This window comes from Equus caballus, chromosome X, assembly GCF_041296265.1.
Source record: "Equus caballus isolate H_3958 breed thoroughbred chromosome X, TB-T2T, whole genome shotgun sequence".
NCBI lineage: Eukaryota > Metazoa > Chordata > Mammalia > Perissodactyla > Equidae > Equus > Equus caballus.
The window spans coordinates 26,707,509-26,733,623 of NC_091715.1; the positions used below are offsets into that span (position 1 = coordinate 26,707,509).

Below are 26,115 nucleotides of genomic sequence, written 5' to 3' on the forward strand. Positions count from 1 at the left end.
AAAATCCTCAGACCATACATATCATATTCTAATGCAGTAATGTCTTATTCTGTGAAATGCAGAGTGACTGAAAAGCATTGCAGACAATTGGAACAGCAAGTGCTAGGGCCCTGAATCGTGGTAATATCACTCTGGATGCTGTGTATAAAAGGGATTGGAGGTAGGGCCAGAGTAAAAGTAAGGCTAGCAGTTAGCAAGCTCTTCCTGTGGTCAAGGAAAGAGACGAGAAAACTAGAACCAGGGTGGTAGCTGTAAAGGTGCGGTGGTACCAAAGACTTAATGATACATTCTGAAAGTATAACTTACTAGACATCATGATGGATTGAAATTTAGGGATGATATGGATTACGGAATCAAAGATGATTTGCAGGTTTTGCTTTGAGCAACTGAGTGAGTAGATGATGGTACCACCTACTGGTCTAGGGAAAGGTGGAAGAGGCTATCTCTACGAAGATATTTGTTCAAATGATCATTTTCTTGAGGAACATAAGATAGTGATACAGAATATTGCATAAGAATTTTATATTCAGATACAGTTTACATTAAAATTACATTTGAAATAAGCTTTAATTTTGAAGCAGTAAATTGATGGACTATTTTATTACAAATAGTTCTCATAGTTCATTTTATCCATGTTTAAAGCTGGTTAAATTACCAACTTGAAGTAATTTAAAAGACTGATTTATTATTACAAAGATTCCTGCTCTATGCCCTTAATGTCAACGCAGACATGGTTGATTCATGGAAAAAAAGGAAACACCCTGAACTCAACCATGTGTTTAGAGGACAAATTAAATCATCTTTTAAACAGCCCCAGGATGGTCTCAGTCATTAAAGAGCAGAAGGCTAATAAAACAACTGTTCCTACTAAATCGTTTTTTGAGTTTTATAAGTAGATGCCCTCCCTTATATATTTTATTGGCAATATATGTTACCTTTATAGAGAAGCAGCTTTTCTACAGCTCTCAAAAAGGTTAAGAACCCGAGGTGTATTATAAGCCAATTTCTCTTATAAATGTTGACTTAAAACAGTTTAAAGAGCTTTTTCTCATGTTGGAAGTGAATGATAGCACTGGGTTTAACTTTTAAAAATGCACTGCTCAACCTATGTGTGTCTGTGTGTGTGCACACGTGTACGTGTGTGTGCATACGTGTGTGTGCACATGTGAATTTATGACTTTTGTCCAAGTTATCTCATGCCCCAGTCCTCATGAACAGCTTTAAACATGAGAGAAAAAATCCAGAACTTCTTACTAGAAATCACATATGTTAAAGGGAAAGCAATGCCTATTAAGCCTTATTCCAAATTGTGAAGGACTTTATTATTTAAGAAATCAATGGACTTTGAAAGAAATAAGGAAATAGAACAGCAGGTTAGGTTCCTGCTCCAAAATCACCTTCACTATTTATAGATTTATGCATTTAAATCCAGTGAATAAAACTAGGGAAGCCGAATACAGACAATTATACAGATCCAGCGAGTTCTGCTTTATTTAACACCCCATCTAAAAGATTATGACGCAACCACATTTTCACTCAGCATAAACATTTGGTCACTTATTAGACAGGGACACTGTTCCCAAACATGTTTCACAATTTTAAAAATATTCTACTACATGTTAATTAATTTGTGGGGATTAGATCACATTCAGTCAGGTATAATAGTTACCTACGTTCTTGCTTTTGTCTCATAATGAATTGTCAATTCCTCGGGACATTCTACCTCTTTTTCTTTTTTACGCATTTGGAGTATATAGCACTCTTACACAAAATTGTCAATTGATAAGTGTTTGATGAATTAAAATGAATTTCTACTTGATAAAATAATGACCCTGAAGCAAATAAATTTAAAAAGCTTTTTTAATGTCTGAAACAAATTACAATGTTAGAATTAGAAGCAAGGACTCCAAAATTTCTAGTTTATTAGTGGTGTAGTTAAATCCACTCATTGGAAAAAAAATCCAAGTCTATCTAGCCACCTGACCAACATTTGAGCTCTACAAAATCATTCTTTTTTATTTTTAGACTAATCCATATGCATTCAATGCAGTAAAAGACACATTAACTAAAATAATATTGCTCTATAATAATGATGGAATTGGCTTATATAAGTAACCAATGTTTAGGCCTGATAATAAATTCTAATTTTAAAAGCTTCCATTCCTTCTGCAAGATTAGAGTTCTCAGAATTATTACGGTTATTCAGTGCCTCTAGATCAATCTGAGGAAAGATTACATTAAACGGATGAGGACATTCCTTCAAGCACTTGTTACCTCTAACTGCCATTTTCTTCACCAGTAACATTAAGATTAAGGTGAAGAAGAATGGGGGAGCTATCATTTTCTCCTTTTGCAAAACTTTTTTTTTTGCTTAAAATATGTTTCCACTTACTATGAATACACAGATACTATCATTTAATAGAAAACTTATATCATATATTACTGAAATCTTGCTACAATATTTTAAACAGTAGATTTACTTGTGCTGTGAAAATTTAAAGACTAATTTCTTATCTCCTAGTTCCTTAATATTCTGTATTTTATTCTTTATTTTTTCTCATTTTTTGCATGCAGTACTTATATGTTTTGGTGGAAGAAAAATTGGAGATACGATAGTACAGAGAAAATTGCATACAATTATTTAATTTTTATCCAGGAGCTTATATCTTATTCATTTTAAAATTTATTCATAATATTTTGAAATGAGTGGCATTTGTCCTTTTTTTTTAGCCTTTTTTTAACTGGTTCCGGCATCAAGTTTCTCCAAATACCCAAGTATTCGATGATTCTTATTGTCCTAGGCCAGTCTTTCCTTATCTTCTGCTGTCTATGCTCAGACTCCCCTTGATTAACAATTACGACAGGATCATAGTCTACTATTACGTTGCAGGTGACATGAGGTGCATTTATCAAGGGCATCACCATATACTCGTGCCACTGAATAGTATTAACTTTAAATAAATTAAAACAGTTCTCAAGAGATCTCAAAAGATCCACTCCTTTCCCTGAGGCATGTGTGTGCATTCATTCCACTTTAAATGCTTTCACTACAGTGTCTCTACTGATAGAACATTAATGAAACAGCTTTTAAAATACTTCTCCAAGGTGTTCACTTGCCCAACTAATTCTATGCAGATCCAAGTTCTCAACTGGTTCAAACAATAAATCCATGCAAAGAAATGTGTCATACGGAGAAACTTAGATATTCAAGGATAGGTAAAACACATTTTACTTAGTCCTTCCTAGGATAATAACCCTGTCTCTCTCTCTCTCTTTTTTTGTTAATCCATATTTTTGAGATTCCAATCTAGGTAAGAGATGTTCACATCACAAGCTGATTGAGGAAATATTTGAGATAGTGAAATGTTTTTGCATACTATAAGTGATGTTTTTGCCATCTCTTTCTATTTCTAGAGTTAACCGAGAGAGAGCAGAAGGGAATATATTCATAACTGGTTAGTGTTTCCCTTTGATAACTTTAGCGTGGCTTGGATAGGATCACAAACTTGCAGGATTTATAAACAATCTTCCACTGTGATTAATTATTTAACTATCCTCTGAGGGAGACATCATAGTAAAAAAAGACAGAATACAGTCTCTCTCTTAGTCTGGCTCTAGTTTGTGAGACTTTTGCATTTATTTCCAGCATATTTGGAATCAACTGATTGATGTCCCTCCACTTTAAAACAAAGTCAATTAGCCTTGCAATAAAGAGAGTAACTTTTTAATGAATGCAAAGGAAAAAATTCAGGAAAGAGGACAGAATATTCTACATTACAATTATTTTCTGTAGTTGTCACAAGCGGGGAATCTCAACTTCAACTCATTAAGTGATATGGGCAAGTCACTTAAACTCTTTAGTTGTAAATGGCATAATAATAGTGCTACCTCCTAGGATTGTTGTAGGAATAAAATTAAATTATACTTATAGAGTGTTACTGTGCCCAGTACTTATAAACGTTCAATAAATATTACACCAGATCACATCAACATTTCCATTCAAATGCTACTCCTGGTTTCAGAAGACAAGAGTTTTTCTGAAATGTTTGGGAACCAGTTTAACCACCCACACATTGTTAAATCAAGTTATGGTCGCAGAAGAACAACTCCTTATATTTTGCAAGTGTGCTAATTAGTATCTTATAAATACTGTGACAATTGCAGGAATAAATTATTACAATTATGAACCAGCCTTCAGGAGACTTGTTAAAAATCTTGAGTGTAACTGTGACTCTGTGGGTATGTGTCACGTCATCATTGAGGAATTCAAGATGTAGTTCAAGTCTGCTGTGAAGTATTAGATTATACTCTGGAGCTCAAGGATGTCAAGCACTACCACCCAGAAATCCAGCTGTAAACCAGCAATATCCCTCAGATCAGGAAACTGGAATGAGCATGAAGGTCACAGGAAGAATGGTAAGATTTAAAATGGGAATTATTTAATTTGGAGAGAGTCTGCATTTATCCTAGAGTCAGGCAAAATAATTTGGAAGATCAGCTCCCCCTAATTAAGATAAGTTTAGAGGACTAGAAAGGGAAGTAACACTTAATTTCTGCAATATTCCAGGCACTTGACACATACTTTAGCTACTGCTTCTGTACACATATTACAGGCTAAACACTTTACTGGTACTACTTAATATTCTCACAGTAACTGTATGAGGTAGATATCATCGATTCTACTTTGCACATGAGCAAATCTGAGGCTCAGAAAGTTTCCCAGTGCCATATAACTAATTTCAGGCAAAAACAGGAGTTCAACCCAAGGCTAGTTGGCTCTTTGAATAAAAACTTAAAATCAGGCCAAGGCTACTCTAAGCTTGCCTGGGAAAATGACCAGAGAATCTTGTTTCCTTAGAACCACAGAGTTAAGAAAATTGTAGAACGTTGTGTCTCTTCTGTTTGCCAGGTAGAACTACTCTTAGACAAGCGTGGGGGTGGGGCTGTGAAGTACAAGCAGGTCTTTATTCTCTGTAACTAGAATGGTATTAAATACTGGCGGGAAATCAAGGCTGCAGCTTCTTTGTGTCAAGTGGCCCACACTGACTGACCTTGGCTCTTGTCCTCGACATCCATATGCTTAGCATTTGGATGAGGGGCAAACACATGTATATCGGTTACTTGTGGGCCATCCAATGACATAAAGATTCCATGACAACCATCTCCTACCTTGTATCCTTCTATACAGGGAAATAAATGTAGTATTAGATTAAATTCTATTGCATCTGTGAGTATAACTGCCAATTTGCTCCACTCACAACTACAGTGATATCACAGGCTCCAATGACCATCATATCCAGTCACTAAAAGTCATATATCTGGCTGAAATACAGACTGTTTAACAAAATTAATCCTAGATAAATGATTTGTGATTAAAGTCAACCTATTTGTGGCATTAATGTCAGAGATAATGAAGCTAACTAAAGCCATGTGCTTCTTTTAAATGAATTTATAGGATCAAAACTTGTATTCTGAAAAAATTATTTTACTGTCATTTTAATTTTTTTTCTTTACTTTTATTTTATTATCCCTTAGTTATTCTTAAAAATTCCTCTGGAATCAGAGGCTTTATCAGCTGTGCCAATGAAAGAGATATTTACTGGCTGAAAAAGGGATCATCAAAACCCTGATGACAGGGCACAGCGATATTAATTAGGATCAAAGTGAGAGAGGATGTGAAAAAGGGAAAACAAATAAAAGGACGAAGAGTCAGGGACCACCTCTGCACACAGTTTGTCCTGGACAACCCTTTGGTGGAATCAGCGTTTGAGTGAGAGCATCATTCTATTACAAACACGTCTGTGAAGTAATAAACAGAAGAAGGGATGGAGAGAGAGAAAGCTGTGCAGAGAGGAGATAAGGCAAGTCCCTTAATCCTAAAGAGAACGTCTTGGTAGCCAGTCTTACGTGACAGCTAGTCTATTTCTACTTTATCTGGTGGATGAACCATTTCTCATTAACGACAGGACTGTTAGCAATAAGCAATGCTCCAGTAATTGAAGATTTGAACAGCAGGCTTAGTCACCTCTTGAGGAAGAAAATGCTAGAGGCCTGAACAAACCGTGGGACAACAGATTCTGTGTTTCATCCTCTAAAAAGGCGTATCTCATGGAAATAATTATTTTACTGCAGCTATTTTTACCTTGGCTATATGATAGCCTCACCTGATGAGTTTTCAAAAATTGCTGGTGTCAAGACCCCACTTCAGACCAATGAAATCAGAATTTCTGCTCTGACCCCAATGTTTTCATAAAGCTCCCCATGTGATTTTATTGGGAAGTCCTATTAAAAGTAACATGGACTCTGAGAAGAGAGAAACCCAGATTTGATTCCAGCTCATTTATCTATTGGTTGGGTGATCTCGGTTTTAGTAAAGCTCTCTAAGCCTCAGTTTTCCCATCTATAAAATAAGGATAAACTGCCCTAGACTTATTGGGTAAAACAAATAGGTTAAATTATGTAAAGTTCCTAGAGCATGGTCGTCCTACTTAAATTTTAATTATATTTTACCAAAGGAACCTTGTACATTTGAGTTGATATCACTAATGATAGTCGCCGGCCTGGTGGTGCAGTGGTTAAGTTCACACGTTCCGCTTCTCAGCGGCCCAGGGTTCACCCGTTCGGATCCAAGGAGCGGACATGGCACCGCTTGGCAAGCCATGCTGTGGTAGGCATCCCACATAGAAAGTAGAGGAAGATGGGCACGGATGTTAGTTCAGGGCTAGGCTTCCTCAGCAAAAAGAGGAGCATTGGCAGCAGTTAGCTCAGGGCTAATCTTCCTCAAAAAAAAAGGGTAGAAAAATATTTTTAGGGGAAACTGTCCTCTGATTTAAGGTAGAAGTTTATTTAGCAACAATGAAAAACTATCTCACAAGAATGATACTGTAGAACAATTGATTATTTTTCTAAAAAGTAAAAACACTAGTTTTCAACTACCTTATTAAATTTTAATAATACACAATAACCTTGAACACTTAATAGCTGTAACAGTTTTCTCATCTCTCAAGTGGACAGCATATGACCCACTAACTCCACAAGTTTGCCATAAGACAATAAATCTAAGAGTATGGTTTATTATTTTTAAGTATAATCACAAGGCTACTGTAAAGCTTCTGGTCTCTTTTACAAGGATTAAAGCCCATTTTTATGAGAATTAAACTATCCTCTTATAAGAATTAAATGGTATCAACCAAGACCCCGGTTCATTATTATTTTCCCCAAATATTATTGTAAACTAATACACTGTCATCTCATATTTCTATTCCAGCTGCTAAATTGCCCATGCATTTTTATAGAGAAATTATTTAATCAGAAAACATTTGTACCAACTGGATATCCATTTTCCTAGTACTCGGCTTTAAGGTTTTCAGATGTTCATTTTCAAGTTCTGTGATATCTCCTATACTTTTATCAAACACAGTTAATTCCATTTTGAAGACAGTGAAACGAATAAAAGTGCCCCAACTATAAGTAATATATATTTTACTTTCAAACATTATCATTGATTTAATTAAAACCTCATAGAAATTTTGAAACTATTTATGCCATTTCACTATCACTTTCTATCATTATTTAAATATTCAAAATGCTTTTGCTTAAGGCTACACCCTTCTATGATAAATAAATATCACAGAGATCAACTATGGAACACTTTATTCAAACTTACTAGTATCTCATTTATTATTTCATAGCTGAGTTTTATTGAAGTCAATAAGAAAGGAGCAACAAATATTTTTTCTAATATATTTTCCTTAACAGTCTAATGGACTCCTAGTGATGATACACCTGGGGACACCATTCCACAAAATATCTATTATATATTGTTCAGCATTGGAACGTGGTGGATGCACTTCTCAATTGTTTAAGCAATATTTATGTTAAACGTAATAATTGAGATGCATTTTCCAAGTGTTTAAAGATATTTATGTTAAACAATAGACATCCTGTCAGTCATTCAATAACATTTATTGCCACTATATAGGCCTAGGATGTTACATTTCCCCCACTTAAATAAAAACCAGTTGTAAAAATCATCCTGGTAAAGTAACTGAAAAGAGATTCCCGCTTATCCAGGCAAGGATTATACTCAAATGCTTCTGAACATGTTGGGTATAGAACCTCATCCACAATGCAAATCTTGAATCACATGATTAGACTATATTTCATTATTTAAGTTCCACAATCAAGCGAGAAACTACACTACTTAACGATAGCAAAGAATAATATTCATTTTATTTTAACAAATCACTCCTAGGAGAGATAAAACATATAAATTGGCTGACTGATTTCCATGAAGTCAAAATTGTGATAAATTATAAAAGAACATGAAAGATCAGTAGAAAATGCCAAATTATGGTACAAAGGGTAAATTCAGGCCATGTACACACGCAGATATCATTTTTAATGTTTTGTAGGTCTCCTTGTTGTCTAAGTGGGTGAATTTGGGACAGTTATATCCAATTATTTCAGTCAAACGACTGAAATGGATCAGCAGAACAAAAATTGCTTCAATTTACTACTGATTGGTTCAAATTGTCCTGAAAATCTTCAGTTTTCTATGTTATCTGAACTGAGAATAATGTGGAAGAAAGGATATCAAAAAGAGATACTAAATTCATTCTCTGTCTCTCTGTGTCTCATACGCCTTTGTCAGCTTCTCAGGTTAGTAGGAAGTATGCATTAACATTTTTTTAAAATTTCTCTTGTGACAAGCAATTTAAAAGTTCTCCATCAGGAAACAGGAGATTGCAACTATAACATCTTAAAGTTAATATAATGATCTGTATCACCATATTAATACAATATCTTTATCCTCATTTCTACATTAATATAATATTTGTTTACTATTATTGGTAACCTTTTGCCCATGTAGAAAATTCATTTATTCATTTTGCTATGTGTTACTTTCATGTACAAAGTACTGCCTCATTGTCCCTTACAGATGTTTTTTCTATAGTAGCAATGATAAATCTGAGAATGCCTGCAGATACTCTGGTAAAGTCATCTTTAACTCAAAAGCATTAAAGTATATTAAAGTGGCAGTGGATAGTCAAGACTAGTTATGCAACATGTCCTCCCATGGAGAAGAGAAGTGTAAAAAAAGTAAGGTTCAGGATAAAAACCTAAAAATAGTCAAGGATATTCTAATAAGGACCTTTACTCTAATGATAAGCAGGCTGGGAATATGTTAATCACATTTCTCTGGCCTTCTACCTCAGCCATCCATTTTCCTAAACCCTCATTATGTACAGATGCTAATCTCTGTTTTATGCAATGCTATTAAAAGTATATATTTAAATTACTTAATACAGTGTTTCCAAAATTCCTTTACTAAAAGGTTGTACTGAATATACATTAAGCAAATGAAAAGGCAACACTAAATCTACTAATGTATCCAATTCTTTAGCTAATACAATATTGTCATCTTTACTTTGCTCATTTCAACTTCAATCCACTGAAGTTCAAAATTAAATATTTTCATTATTACATTTAACATTATTAAATGACATAATTTGGTTTTAATGATCAAACTGCAATGTTTCTTTAAAAAAGAAACCCTGGAAAAATGGTCTCCTGCTGATATGATAGGAACATTATCTTGCTATTATTATGTCTACATAAGGAGATGATGATACTTTCTATTTTCCATAGCAGAATAACTAGACTAAGAACTGTTCTTCCAAGACACTCAGGATTCACTTTTAGATGATAGCAACTTGCAATATCTCTAAAGAATCTCTGCCAGAGATAATGATATAAATCAATAACACAAAAAGGTACAAAGGAAGACATATTTTGTAAAAGTACTTTGTCATCAAAAAGGCAATGGCCACTTTTTATTCACATATGTACTATTAAAACACCTTTTAATATATGGAAAAAAGAACATTTTGTACCACAGAGAGTTTTCTCTAAAGAGCCTGAGATTTTTACAATAATCTCTAGTTGAAATATACACATAAGGAACATCAATATATTCTGATCTCATCACATTTTCTGAAAACAAAGCTATTCTACAATGGGTTCTAGAAAAAATCAATCTAAATTATATGAAATGAGTGTGCATGTCCATAAAAAGTTCTAGTTATTTAAGTTAACAACATCCTTCTGAGTTGGTATGGTTTTACTCTATTTTAACTTAGTGTAGACCACTTATTAATATTTCTTATTGTTATGGTATCAAAATGTGATGGTTGGGGGGCCGGCCCCCTGGCCAAGTGGTTAAGTTCGAGCACTCTGCTTCGGTGGCCCAGGGTTTCACAGGTTTGTATCCTGGGTGTGGACATGGCACTGCTCATCAAGCCATGCTTTGGCGGCGTCCCACGTAGCACAACCTGAAGGATCTACAACTAGAATATACAACTATGTACTGGGGAGCTTTGGGGAGAAGAAGAAGAAGGAAAAAAAAAAAGATTGGCAATAGATGTTAGCTCAGTTGCCAGTCTTTTAAAAAAAAAAAAGCTATTAAAAAAATGTGATTTCTGGAACAAAGATAGAAGAAAACAGCACCGCTTGCTCAAACAATTGATGTCAAACCCAAAATAAGAGGCCTCAAAGACACTCTTCTCTTTTATAACAAATGCTATATATTTTCCCTTGAATATTTTTTTAGAGACTAATAAACTGTATGCCTGCAAAGTTAAAAGCCTAAGACCATTCATTTCAAAAGCAAAACTCTCCAAAAGGCAGAGCTAATTCTTGGAAAAGTAGGCTCGAAAAACAACCGAAGAGTGATGCAGGGATTAGTCAAGCAGAAAATAGAATCTGTGTCACCATACTCATGAAGTTAAAAGGAAGTGGATTAAAACCAAACTAATTGATTCGTAAATGTCATTTTGAGGTTACAAATATTTCTTGCAAACCATCGTGTTTGCCAAATTCGACTCTTATTCATTTTTCATTCTAAAGTCACCTTGGTAAAAAAAAGTGAGGGCATTTCCACATCATATTGCATATCCCAAATGGAAATGACTTACTACAGTAATATGCAAAAGTCATCTAGAACCAGCACAATTTTTTATCCTCGACTTTTTGATTCCTTTAAGAAAAACATCTTCACTTTGTTATTCACAAGGCAAAGCTGACAAAGCATTCTCTTAATGGATAAAGTGTTGTGTGGATTGACAAACCAATTAGTTTGAAACTCAGAGAAGCAAACAATGTATATATGAAACCCACAATGCACGTACAATGCATGTCTTATAGGGAAATCGTGGTAGAAAGTGAATAGCCCAATTCACACTAGGATATATTTCAAAGGAGGGAAACCTTTTATATCTATGGGCATAAAGATGCATCAATTATTAAATAATCTTACCCTAGTAGTACTTATTTTTGCATATGTTAACATTTAAACACATCAGAAACAGCTCCTGAAATTGCTTATGCTAATGCCTATTGCTACTCATTTTAAAAGGCAATTCCACTTAAAACCAAGCCTCAGGCCTCAAAACACCAGTTAAGGCCAAAAAAAGCACACCAAAGTCGATACATGCAAGATGTGAAAACCTCCAAATTATATTTCAATGACTTTTTAATTTATAAATCAACTCAATCAATAAAGCATATGTTTAAAATTCTAAAAACATTTTTGGCAGGTATTTCTTAAGTCAAATATAACTTCAATTCCCCAATAATAAAAATCTTCCCAAACATAAAGCAAAATGTTTCATTAACCTCCTCAGGGGCATAATAGATATGAAATGAAAATTGCTTTGGAGAATAGCTGACATCATCATGCATAAGCTAAAGAACCAGTATTTGGCTAAATAAAAACACGAACTTCTCAAAGGTAATTACTATACAGGGCATGAAAGAAGTCCATGAATCTCCCCTGTTAGATACATTGAAGAGAGCGTTCTAAGTCTTAGATTCTGAGAGATGCTATTTTGCCTTTTACGATTAACAAATCAGTAAATAAAAATCCTTATAATTTAGTTAATTTTTTCCTTTCAATTATCATTGAAATCATGTCTTGAAAAATTCTGAGCAATAATTTTTAAATGCATATTTGTGAATTTCCCCAACACACTGGCAGGAACCGACACATATCTAAAAATATAACATAAGATTTACGCTGAATCCTCTTCTTATTGACAGCCATAAATAAACTTTAACGAACCCTTTTAGGAGACAGAATGTTCTTTGAATCGGAGGGAGTCCATAAATAAAAAGTATTTTCAGATCGAAGATTTTATTGGCAAAATGAAACCATAACCAGTGGTATGATCTCTATTACTCAGCTTGTATTTCATATTATATTTGGTTTATATTGAATTGTCAGGTTTGAGATATTATAATGGTGTTCCTATAGCCTATATGATGTGCATTTCAACATACACTTTCCATTTAGGAGAGCATATGGAATCGGGTATATCAAGCTATTTTATGCAAAAAACCCGCATTATTTATGTAACTGCCCTTACCTGATTACAGGTTCATCAATCTACTTTCTGATTATCATATGCATGCCTATTTAGCTACTCCTACTTCAATTCAAAGACGGACTTAGAGATCAAAAGCCATTTTATCACTTAACAAGAAAAAGATCTATTTTAAATATACTCTTACTATTTTATAAAAGGATAAGACACACACAAGAATAACTAGAGCACATATCCTAGATAATGGGAACTGACTACGATATGTGGGTTTAATGAAAAACAAGAAACTATTAATGGGCTTATCCCTCAAATTCATACACTGTAGCTCTTACCCTCAAGGGTTGGAGTTCATATTTTCATGACGTCTGCCCTCTCTATCTCACTGGAGTATGAAAAAACATGTAAATCAGTACTAGGAGTCAATAGTGAGGAAACCGTCCCTCATTGTGCAAAACAAGGAAATATGATTGATACAATTTCTACCTTAGAGCTAACCTGGGGCAAGAGGGATGCTGATCGTCTATTGAAGCAACAAAAAGAGGTTACAGGAGTCAGTGCTCAGCTATGCGTTACATAAAGGAGAAGAAACATTTCTAATGAACTTAATCTGATTCCAACGTCACGAATACATTTGCGTTGTTATAATTTTCCTTCCCAAGCACGTGTGCTTACCAAGAGCAATATATTGGTCAATTAAATATGAGTATTCTGGTTCTTACAAAACTTACATATCTCATTTAAAATGACTGAATTTCCATTTTGATTAATGCATCATTTTTTGCACTTGTTTAAAGTTAACTGCCCCCATACACACACACCACCATATGGATCTGCTATCAATAAGATAAGGCAATCAGGTTTCTGGGTCTGCAATACTGAGGATTAGATTCTGCCTGACAATAAATTCACTAGTGAAAGGCTATTCTCTGAGTTATTTCTGAGTTTTTCCTGATGAGACCTATCACCACCTCGCAAGGATCTCCTTTTTTGGAATTGATTCAATATTCCAAAGACCACTGAATTATATACCCTTGCCCAAATATCAGCTTGTATTATATCACAGATATCAATTTCACTGACATTGCTCCTCCAACCTGTGGTTTTAGAGTGTGGTAACCTCAAGAACATGAGAACAGAGTCTGCAATTTCAAAGAAGTTGGCAAACAAAAAAGTGCCTCATAGGCTAGAGAGAAAAGCTGAGGTCAGGATTCATTATCCCTCGAATCCATGTGTCTGGAAGGTATGACTACGCAGCACCAGAGATAAGGATGAAATTTACTTAAGTGTAATATAATAAAATTATAAATACAGTGCTGCTTCTCAACTAAAGAAGCAGAAAATGAATAACCATCCAATAGAGGACTTCCCCCAGAGTGACATTATAACAGTAGCAGTGCCAGGAATAAATTTCCTGATTTAAACAGTAAACCATGTTGCCTTTTATAGAGTATATGAATGAAATTGGCAAGAGTGGCTAATTAATTATAGCTGATTAGTCTATCAAATCTCTTGGTAGAACAAGCAAAACAGGAACTTGTTATAATTATTTGGAGTCAATGCACTCTAAATGTAGTATGCTTCATCCATGAGGCATATATATTCTAAAGGCTTGGGTTTTTTCCTAAAGTTTTATACTTTAGTTTTAGATATTGGTATCTTGAGAACTAAAATCATATACGACAATTCATAATATATTGCAAGAAGACAGAACACTTTAAATATACCTAGAATATAGAAAAACATGTAATGCATAGTTTCTATTTTGTGCTTAGTTTGTGGAAATGTTAAATCTGAGATGACAAACACTAATCTATACAAAAAACAGTGGTAGTCCAGAAAAGTACCAACCTTCAGGATCGAGTAGTTTCTCTATGCCTAGTTGATATTTGGCAATGTTGAATGCATGTTCCAGTCGTTGTGTGGCTGACTGCTGGCAAACCACACTATTCCAATCAAACAGGTCTGGCCTGAAACAGACACACATAAAGACAAGTATAAATCAATCTAGAATGTTTCATGAGATTCACTTCAATTCTGATTTTTAACTGACAACGGATGCCCATAGTCCTTAAGACCTGAGTCTTACTCTTCATTACCCCTCCATAACATTTCTCATTTAAACAAGTCACAATTTTAATTGAAAATCCTGAAGAAAACAAAGGAGAAGTTATTCTACCTTATCCAAGCAACAAAAATGTGTTAATCTCATCCAATCTTATGGATTTGAATATCAGTCATTTGCTGGAAACTTCCAATTTTATAAGCCTAGCCCAGACCTCTTCCCTGAAATCCAGACTCTAGATTCATCTGCTTACTCAGTATCTCCATGTAGAGTCATCACAAGACTCAAGTATCCAAAACTGGGCTTCTGATATTCATCCCCAACACACTCCCCAAACCCACTCAGTTCTCTTGCAGTTCTCCCCTCCTCAATAATCAATGACAAGTTCAAATTTGGCAGTTGCTCAGATGAGAAACTTTGGAGTCAACTTTGATGACCCTTTCACTCTCATACCACACTCAGGTGGAAATATATCCAGAATTTGACCACTTAACACTATTCTCACTGCCATCACCTTAATCCAAACCAACACTTTCTCTTGCACGGATTACTGCCTTAGCTTTCTACTGCTCCCCTACTCCCACTCTTGTCCTTGTTGATCTATCCTCACAGGGCTAGCAGAGTGCTCTGTTAAAGTATTTCATCATAATCTTCTTCTCAAATCCCTGCTACCGGGGGAGTAAAATTCACTGATTTAACTGTGACCTACAAGGCCCTACATGGTCTGGCTCCCCCATTAACTCTACGATTTTATTTTTCGCCTCTCTCCTCATATTCCTCAAATAGGTTAGATAGTTTCCTGCATTTGCAGTTGCTATTCCCTCTACCTGGAACTCTCTTCCCCCAGACATCAACATGGCTCACTCCTCCACTTCCTCTGGGTCTTTACTCAAAAGTCACATTATTGGTGAGTCCTTCCCTGCCCTCTCTCCATCTAAAATTAGTCACTCCCAAATTACTTACATATACTCATTTCCTATCCATCTTAATTGCTTTATATTTTTCTCATTAGCTGTTGATACTATTTAACATAATATATATTTTAATTAATCTTGTCTATTTATCTGTCTGTCACTAGAATATAGAATATAAAATATTTTTGCCAGTTTTTTTCACCTCTAGAAACTCAGCCTGATCCATAGAAGCTCAATAAATATTTGTTGATTATACCAGAGAATGGATGAGAACATACTATGTGAATATCATTTTACTTGGTAATTGAGAAAACGCAAAGGATGGTAAGATGTAGTTCTTATCCGATAAAGATTTTAAACCCAGTGAGGAAAAAAATGCATACATCATAACAAGTTAAATAAATTCTAAACGTGAAAAATACAGATAATAAGATATAAGGTTTTCTAAAATCTGAAGAAGTCAAGAAACTTTTGTTTTGTTTTGTTTTGTTTTTTTGAGGAAGATTAGTCCTGAGCTAACTACTGCCAGTCCTCCTCTTTTTGCTGAGGAAGCCTGGCCCTGAGCTAACATCCATGCCCATCTTCCTCCACTTTATATGTGGGATGCCTACCACAGCATGGCGTGCCAAGCGGTGCCATGTTTACACCCAGGATCCGAACCAGCGAACCCCGGGCCGCCAAGAAGCGGAACATTCTAACTTAACCGCTGCACCACTGGGCCGGCCCCAAGAAAGTTTTTGGAGGCTGAAGGGAGTCTTAAATGGTGGTTTGAGTTTAGATGTAAGAAAAGTATTTGAGAATAGAATTCTAAGTTGTGTGAATATTAGAAAATCAATGTTCTTACGGAAGGAAAAACTAGAACATGCTCAGTCAGTCAAGATTTCACAGGCCTGGCTCTACTGGAAAATTTCTAGTATCAAGTGGTGGGAGGTATGGTTCGGAGGGGATATTGGGATGAATTTGCAAAAGGCCTTGGCTGTTAAAGAATTGCAATTTATCCCAACAACATTGGAAACCATTAGTGAAGTGGTTCTTTACCTTTTCTGGATCACAGATACATTTGAGAATCTGATGAGTGCTATGAAATTTCTACCCAGACAAATATCTGTCCATATCTTTAAATAGAATCTACACTGAGTCTTAGGATATTTGTGTCTGTCAGTGATCCCCTGCTTAGTAATTCATGTTCTATAAGGGAAGAAGTTACAAGGATGGGCATTGCTGTTATTTTCTAAAACCATAATTCAAAATAAAGGTACAGTTTTCTCATTTAATTCTCATTTCATTTTTTTACTTGCTCTTACCCTGATTAAACCACCAGAATTTTGTGCACTGCTTAGGAAATCTAATCTCTCCTATATATTCCAAGTTACCCAAAATAGTTAACAATCTTTTATGACCTAAAATATGTATAAATTGGGAGATGCTTCTATTAGTAGAAAGACTATAAGAAATATAAATTAAATTCTAGACTATTTGGGGAAGTTTTAACTTCAGTATGCACCCTCTGCCCCATCTTCATTTCTTCATCTCTCAGCAATGGGAGTAGAAAAGAATATAGGGAGGAGAGTGTCGGAAAATAGTTTTTTCACCTATAGTAGAGTAAAAAGGTTAAATGAGTCTGATGAAAAAGAACAGAATTGCTGCCACATTCTAACCCTTTTCCTTTCATCCCCTTTCCCTTCTCTTTGGCCACTAACTAATTACCTGGGTAAGGAGTTATCTAAGTCATGTAATCTATTTAAGCTTCAATGTTTGCATTTAAAACATTGTACTGAATGGCCTTTGAGGTCTCTTCTAGCATTAAAATTAATCTAATTAATTGTTTTAAAATTCATCATCGATTAACTTCTCTTTTTTTTGGTGAGGAAGATTGGCCCTGATCTAACAACTGTTGCCAATCTTCATCTTTTTGCTTGAAGGTTGTTGCTGAGCTGACATCTGGGCCAATCTTCCTCTATTTTGTATGTGGGACGCCACCACAGTGTGGCTTGATGAGCAGTGCACAGGTCCCTGCCCGGGACCCAAACCCGCAAACCTTGGGCTGCTGAAGTGGAGTGTGCGAACTTAACCACTATACCACCGGGCCTGCCCTGGTTAACATTTTAAATAATTATGATTTTCAAATGCACAAAAAATTGTGAAACAAGCCAACTGTAGAGGAGAACCACTTTCCCATGCTAACCTAGACTGTAACTCATAAACAAGAACAGGCAACCAAAGATCATGAGTCTTTTGAGAAAACCGACATATTGAATGAGACAACATCGCCTAGTAGACAAGAAAAGTCCCCTATAAATTCAAATCCTGACTCTACCACATAGTAGGCAAATGGTCTCAAGCAAATCACATAACCTTTCTGTGCCTCGGTTTCCCAATTTGTGAGATGGGGATCATGATAGTATCTATGTCATGAGAAACAGATGGAATATTTTACCTAGAACAGTGCCTACAAAATAACAATTGCTTAAAATCATTAACTTCTATTACTTTGTTCTAAGGTTAATTATATTTATAAAATAACAGTAATGCATTTTCAGTTTATAGACTCAAGCCAAGAACACCTATACTTACAGAGCAGATATAAATGTTACAAACATTGTTGATGCAAGAATAATAACAAAACAGAAGGGGGAGAGGAGAGAAGAGAGGGAGGCAAGTATGACGGTTTCCTCATCCTTCATTTCAGGTAGTCAACAGATCTTGTCTAAACTTGATGAAAAAAGGTACACTGCTATCATTTAAAGTAATAGAGGCAACAATTATAAGAATAAAATGATTATAATATAGCAATCAATTTAGGAAACCAATGGAGATGAGAGGTAATGTTTGTGGGCTGCATATTAAGGAGTAAATCCATCTACTGTCAGAAATCAATCAATCCGGAAATAAAAACATATAATCATGAAAACCAACAGAAAGAATAAAAGAAGTTGCTGACAGTGACTACTTCTAGGAAGGCGAGTGTGACGGGGTAGGGTTGGAGTCATGAAGACACATTTTGTTTCTTTTCCTTTGCCCCCCTCTCCAATGTCTGATTTTTTTTAAACCATGTGCTGTATTACTTCTATGGTAATAAACTAAAATAAGAAATCAGGAAGAAAATTTCACTGCAACTTTATACTTATTACAACTTATCTGCATATTTTGAGTATATTTCTAATCCATTATCATTTGGTTTTCCCACAAAAGTAGAACCTGGCTTCTTTTTAACTGCACTGTAGTGGACTTTGTGTCAATGTAATACTTTTAATTTCCTACATATTAAGATAAAATTTAGCCTTACAAAGATACAAAGCCACTAATATCCTAACCTTTGGCAAGACTATTTATCAATCCCTATGTTCTATATTAAGAGCATGCCTTTGTTCTATATAGCTTAGTCATTCAATTATTGAAATCAGGACACCTCATGACATTCCTAAGCGTACCAACGACAATCACCTTGGAACATAAAGTTAAACCATTTTTTTGCTTTACGTAAACAATATGAACATCTGTCAAAGACAAAAAGAAGAGGGAGATGATTCATGAAAGAGCATTATCAGCTGTGGGAAACCTCTTGAAAAGTAACCATGTTATGTATAAAAAGGTAGCTACTGATGATTCATTCAATGTGACAGAAGAATATATAAATGAAGATATTTTGAGAGAGAAAGAGTGGGTCAGGGACGGATGCAGCAGGGCAATCTGGATATGTTTACTGTATTACTTACAAATATATTCAGAAATCATAAAATAGAATACTAACAAATGTGGTATGTGAACATGCTTAGAGAATTGAAGTCTTCCACTTGAAAAGAAAATGTTAAAGAGCCAACAAGGACCTCATAACCTGACCCTCGATATTTCTGTTCATCTGCAAACGTGTACATGAACAGCAAGATCAATATGCTCAGACCCTTATTGTGAAGCATGTGGCTGCATAAATGAACGCTGACTTAGAATGCAGAATGAATATCTCTATCCCTTCTCATCTGGCTGTACTGAAGCTATGGAATATTTTTCTTTGTGTCACACTTATGAAAAACAATGTGTTAACGTTGTTTAACATGCAGATTGAGTGCGAACCTGCTTCCTTTTGAAAATCAGGTTGCTGAGTCATTCACCTGGAAACTCAGTCTGGATGGGGTTAATTAAACCCAGCTGGAGCAAGACACCTGACAAAGATGCTTATTTAGAGAGCGTTTACTCTTGGATTGAGCTTTACCATGAAGAAAATTTATATTCTGGACTTTTCTAGAAGCAAGATTGGCATAGGAAAATGGTAGATTCATCAAGAAAGAAAGATCAAAGTGAGAAAAGATAAGCTGCATTGAAAATCAGGGAAGATGCAGTCCAGTGGCATTTCAAACACAGTTAATAAGGCAACATATTTGACCCTGGGGATTAAGCTGGGGAAAAGAGATGGGTAATAGGAAAACAAAAGCAGAGATTCCTTAAAGTAAATGTATTATACATATAATATATATTTATATATTATCTATAATATATGTGAATGCATTAAATATAATAAATGTATTACCATGTTGTTTTGCTTTTTCTTGAACTGTTATTAATTCATTTACCGAGCTTCTTTATATGAAAAAATGCAACCATCTATTTTATCTTAGAAAATATAATAGCGTATGGAATATAGTTAAGGACATTTGGTTCACTATATCATACTGAGTTCTTTTTATGAAGATCCACAGAAGAACTCTCTCATGCTTTATAGCAATTGCTTTGCTGTTCCAGAACAATTGTTTCTTTTGATATTCTGAGCACTGAGTCATAGAAATTAATTGTGGTCTGCTCTTTGGCTTGGATGCTAAGATGCTCAGAGCCTCTTTTAACCCCGAAATAGATATAAATAAAAATACAGAGCCTAATGGTATTTGCTATCTAAGTGTGTATCTGACAAGAGAAATGTTTCTTTTTCACATTATTAATCTGATGACGGTAATTAATTTTAGTACAGCCACTCACATGAGATTTGGAACTATTTTTAGCTCTACAGTTTAGGCTCATAATAACACATTATTTGTATAGAAAGATCAACTCCATTCTTAGCAAAGTTAGAATATAACCTTGATTTTCTGGCAGAGTCCCAATTTCAAATATGCTGCTCTCCTCCCTCCACCTTAATCACATTCATGCTTGGGTAATTTTAATATTTCAACAACTAAATGATATATCACATAAACAGGATAAATATTTTTATTCAGTGCATTCCAATGGATGGTTAGATCAATATGGTCAACATACATAACATGTTGCACAGTAGGAAATTATCTGGAACCACAATGGAGAAAAAGATAGTCTCTAAATCAATACTTATAACAATTATTCAATGTCTCAGTGATCTCCTTACCTATGACTGTGGATGAGAGCATTCAAAGCCAGACCATCAGACCAGCTCGTGGTGAAGTTAATGACATTAACCTGTGGATAATTACGAGTTGATTGTCGGACCCAGCTCAGGAGAATCTTTTCACTGTTGGTTTGTTGCAATCCAGCCATGATATTTTTCATTACATTTTTGACCTATGTATGGAAAGAAATTTTTAGAAGAAAATGCATTCCCTGAACAAGAACCACACAAGCTTAAATCTGAATACCCTACTCTTCAGAAATAAATAATGTAAACTTTAGGGTTGATTAGCAATAAGAATAAATTCTGCCAGGACTGAGTCCATTCTAATTAGTTAGGAGTCTATTCTGATTGGTTGGTTATCTGTGATACACCATTTATTGAATATGATTACTATCACTCCTAGATTCTGTGTTAAACTATTAATTTTGTGTTTTTAGAATTGCTCATCTTCTAACTTTCAATGAATATGCTAGAGAAGAGTGTGTACAAAACATTAGATTTGTTGTTAACCAAGAACTTAAGACATATTAGTGATTTTAGGCTAGAAAGAATGACAGTGGCTAAAAGAATGGGCTTACTTTTTTTAAGTTTAGGTTCAAATTTCATAGAAAGCTATGAATGAATTGTGTTAATTGGGCAACTTTTTTAGGTCTCTGTTTCCTTAACTATATATAGAAGGTTGTTATAAGAATCAAAAGACAAACTACAGTAAGATAAAACCCCAGGTTTATAATATAACTTAAAATAATAGAAATTATGTTTACTAATCAAAATGAAGACAAAGAATATGGAAATGAATTTGCCTATTTAAACGAAAGAACAAAAAATCAACAAAAGAAAGAAAAGATTTATCACTAAAAGCTGTGGACATGTCACCTTGGTTTTTGTTTTTTGGGTTTTTTTTTGGTAGTCAGTCCAGTTTAATCCATTATGGCTTTTTTCAGAGTGAGATTCACACACACAAGAGAAGAACAAACATTACAAACTCCCGAAACATGGGCCCAGAACCCTGGCTCATTTATGAGGCCTCTCGGGTCATAGGAAATGCCATTTAAGAAGCTGCTTTTGTATAAAAAAATTATATAAAGTAACAGAATCTCATTGAAGTTACATACACAGCATAGGTCCTTAGGTGACCACAGAAGGCACATCTCACCTCTGTGAGGTGGTCAGATCTGCTCTGGTGTTGACAAGCACATTGTCCTGAGCTGCCCAAGGACCTCTGCCTGCTGGTGGGTCCCCAGGGAAAGAGAGAGTTTGGCTGGGCCTGCCCGGCTACCCTGGACGCTGTCAGAATTATTTCATAGTTTGGTACCCTCAATCTTTTAGACCTGGTAAGCCACTCTATGAGCTTTTCTTTGAAACAGTCTTAGACCCAGAATAGTCATGTCGCTCAAAGAAGATGTAGTCTCCAAGAGTGTGAGGTGTCAGTTAAGGACACAGACCCACTCTCCCCCAGAGGAGAGGGCAAAAGTCAGTTTTCTCTCTGCCTCAAGAACGAAGAGGGAACTGGTGCTCCTCGAACAAAAGAATCCGGAAGGATCATTCTTGACAAAGTGCCTGGCACGCACAGGGGCACCAAATGCAGACGAAAACCACTGGGATCTGGGAGGTTGGCCTTGTGGTGGTTTCTGTCTTACTTGTCTCCCCTCCCTTCCCCCGCAGCAAGAAGCGCTTCCCGTGAGGGGGCTAACAAGGCTCTACCTGCTTTGTCCCCTTGTGCTTGTTTTTGGCAGAGAGGTTAAAAGGCTTAAGGTCTGCGGAACAGACATGTGGAGAAGAGGTTAAACATCCAAGATGCCCTCACATGCAAAGTGGTTAGTGCAAAGCCAAGGGGTGCCGTCTTGTGTGCTGGGCTCAGGAACCTCACTTTGGGGCTGTGAGGAGGCTTGTTTCGTCACAATTCTCTCTGCTGCTCCTTGAAAAGTCACAGCTTCCCTCCCAACACAGGGTCTCCTGGCCCTGCTCCGGGTAGCCCTGTCAGAACGTGCAGGAGTGAAGGCCCTGTGGCTCCGAGTTGCCAGGGTGTGGCCAGGCCTTAGTCTGAATGGGAGTCTGAATTCTCTTCTCTGGCTTTGATGGCTGTAGTCTCATCTGCGGAGTTGTCTTGTTTGAGCAATTTAGCCGCGCCGTTCAAGATCAGGTAGAAGTCAACTGCAAATACGATGGTGGCAAAGAAGCTAAACACCCCAGATGCTTTGGAAGCCCCGTCCAAGTATTTGGCGACAGTTGTGATGGAGTGGGCAAAGCAGATGAAGACCGCTGTGACCCAGCGTCAGAAGTCCATCATGGCCAGCACAAGCCCTGCCACTTGTCGTTCAGCTTGCACGGCATCAGCACGGAGGAAGTACAGGGCCAGCAGGAACTCCAACAGGGGTGCCCTGAGGAAGGCGCATGCTGTGAACGCCCCATAGCAAACAAACGTGATTGGACAAGAGGCCTGACTCCGCCAGCAGGAAGTGGCCTTTGAGCCAGCAGAGGAAGCTGCGCGCCGCGGGAGGGCGAAGAGCCAGGGCAGAACTCGGCAGAAGCAGCCAGCGGGCTTGGGGGTCAGGGGCCCTGGTATGGGGTCCACTTGGGGGCAGCAGCAGGGGCTGAGGCTTTCCCTCGCTCCCTCTCACCCCCAAAATCCCCACAACCAGGAGAGAAGCAGAAACCCAGACTGTGTGGAAAGAGAAAAAGGCCAGACTCTTGGTTTTCTTTTTATTAATTGCTTTCTGTACATTTGATTCTCTACTAGGCTTTGTGCATGTGCGCATGCCATTCAGCGGGTGGCTGTATTTTCAAGTTTCATTCTAACTAATCTGATACAGAAATCCATTCTAAACGTCTTTTTGTAGGTTTCAAGAATGCAGGGGTACCTCATTATAGAACAAACTGTCTACATAGTAAAGGAATAATTACTAGGCTACTTCTTTAATATAAGTCAGGCCCGTTATCATATACTTGGAGGAAGTATATAAGTAAATGTGATTAGTTTTTACCCACAAGGGCTTTCCTTTTGGGAAGTAAAAGGTTCATGTACTACCCACATTTGATCAGAAGATGAATATTTACTGTGTATTCTAAATATAACATTTTATTTTGCTTCTTCATCCATGTAGAAGCTGACAAATGCCTTTGGGGAAAATACATATTTTAACATCGCCAATGTTAGTCATCGTTTTATGAAAGATTCAATGCAAATTTTAGGATAGACTATTAAATGTAACTTTAAAACACTTGAAAAGGATTTGAGATGATGTTTTGTAAATGTGGTAATGATTTCAATATGTGAAATCTTTGCATATATTTGTCACCATCCCTTGATAGCTAAATCTATTATTTAGGGATGGATTATCCAGTTTTCTTAATTCCTTCCTGACCTGCTTATTTAGTCAGTTAGCGAATAAATAGGCCAAACACTTATGTAAGATATATAATTTTTCTCATCATATTCTAAAGTTATAAAGGGCACAAACTCCATGTACAGCAACTGCAGGACGTGTACTTTGTGTCCTGTGCTGAACCAGGGTTGGAATCAGCAGATACTGGCTCAGTGGTGGTGATGGATTTTCACTGATCAGACAACCCTCCCATGATGAATGGGATTCATTTGTGAAATGCTCAGCCAGACTGCCCTCTATGCACATAATGTTAAAGGACAACACAGTATTCAATCCAAAACTCCTTTAGCATCATTATGTCACTAATTCAGCTTATCAGCCTCAGCCTCATTGGTATTGCCTCTACTTGGGTGCTGAGAAAAAAAATAAAGGGCAATGTGAAATAATCAGTTCTTCTTTTCCTGCATAAAAGACAGTTACCAAGAAATCTTTATTCAGAATCAACCTTCAGTTAGGCACTGAGCTGGTCCTAAGGTGAGTCTGTAAGCAGAAAAATTTCCCACCCTCAGGTCTTACTGTCCCTAAGAGAGAAAGAATCAATTTAAACAAATGTGTGCATGTGTGTGTGCATACAACTATATATCTGTTTTTAAAAGGAAAAAAATTGAAATGTCTTTGAGCAGTGATTTCAAAAATGACGAGGAGTTAACTGGGCAAAGAAAGTGTGATAGACAAGGAGATGCACTACCAAGATTCTCCTTCAGGGAAGGGCTTGTTCCAGCTGTGAGTCCCCTCAGGGACTACCTGAACTGCAGGGTCATCACCTAAGGTCATGCTCTTCCTGGGGCAGCCCACATCTAGTGACTGATGAAGAGAAATGGTATAAAGACTCAGCCACGTCGCCCCCCTCAGGACAACTCTAAAGGCTCATTCTAACTCCAAGTTCCCCACCATGGGTTTGAAGAAGGCTGTTGTTGGGTGTGCATCAGAGCTCTAGCTCTCCTTCTCACTCCAGTTACCCTCTCTCTTCCACGGGTGTTGGTTCCAAGGGCATGCCTTACTCAACATCCTACCTGCTGAACTCAAAGTCTGCTTCCAAGAATCCATTCTGTGACTAACAGGAGTTGCAGCAGAGGGGTAGAAGTGAAGAGGGGTAGGAATAGTCTTCCACAAGGCAAGGAGAATGGTGTATAAAAGGCCTGAAGAAGACCAGAGGAAGAACTGTCTTGCACAGAAGGCACTAGGTAGGCAGGAGTTTATAGTAAGGGCGTCTAGCAGTGCAAAAACCATCTTTCTCTTGTATGTTGTGCAAATAATAAATACTATAAACACTCCAGTGTGAAGTAGCCCTGGAATTGAGTATTTCCTTTGAGTTAGCCAACAAAGGTGGGGCTAGCACACCACTGTTTGCAGGATATGTTTTTATCTCCAGCTGGTTACCAGAACTGAGTTGACCATCCTAAAAAGGATTGTTTGCACTTTAAAAAGCAGGCAAGAAAAGATGACAAATGCACGTTGTCCACTTCACAATTTTGCTCAAAGCTGCTTATTCCTCAATATAGGCATTGTTTTTCAGGCTAACAATTTTATTTAAGTGGAAACTGGAAAAACAGTGACAGAGGAAATAGGGTTGGGATTCCTGAGTTTTTACAAGTTCAAAGAGAAGTCCTCTACGACACTATTAATAACACAGTATGTGGCACTGGAACAAAAGATTCATATCTTTCCATCTCTTAATGCCATCCTTAATCTGATAGATCTGGAAAGTATATTAGGTTGGCCAGAGCGTCCTTTAATCTTTGCTGAGGTTCAAGGGCTTCTTCAGCTATTTAGTAGGAAGGCAAATAGGTACTCCTGGTGAAAATATCTTTTGGGATACATTGGATTATGATGAGGAGTATTGAGCAGGAGGAATTTTTTAAAAATGTATTTAGTAGCTTTAGGGGAACAGGGCAATGTGATAGAAGAGAGAAATAAGGAGGGAGGCAGAGGGTTGGAAGAGTATCTACATGCTTGCAGTCATAAGGATATGGTGATTCAAGGACGTAGATGGAAAACGACAGACTCTAAGAGA

General features: G+C 36.5%; 1 protein-coding gene across 8 annotated transcripts in view; it reads right to left on the reverse strand.

The window, feature by feature from the left end:
• Positions 1-26,115, reverse strand: part of DMD (dystrophin) — a 2,262,230-nt gene that overhangs the window by 1,512,775 nt on the left and 723,340 nt on the right. For all 8 annotated transcript variants that reach the window (XM_023633802.2, XM_070257261.1, XM_070257256.1 and 5 more), the window contains exons 6-7: positions 20,713-20,885; positions 14,232-14,350 (exon numbers count right to left, since the gene is read on the reverse strand). In XM_023633802.2, the coding sequence (XP_023489570.2) occupies positions 14,232-14,350; positions 20,713-20,885 (292 nt within the window). The remainder of the gene's footprint in view (positions 1-14,231; positions 14,351-20,712; positions 20,886-26,115) is intronic.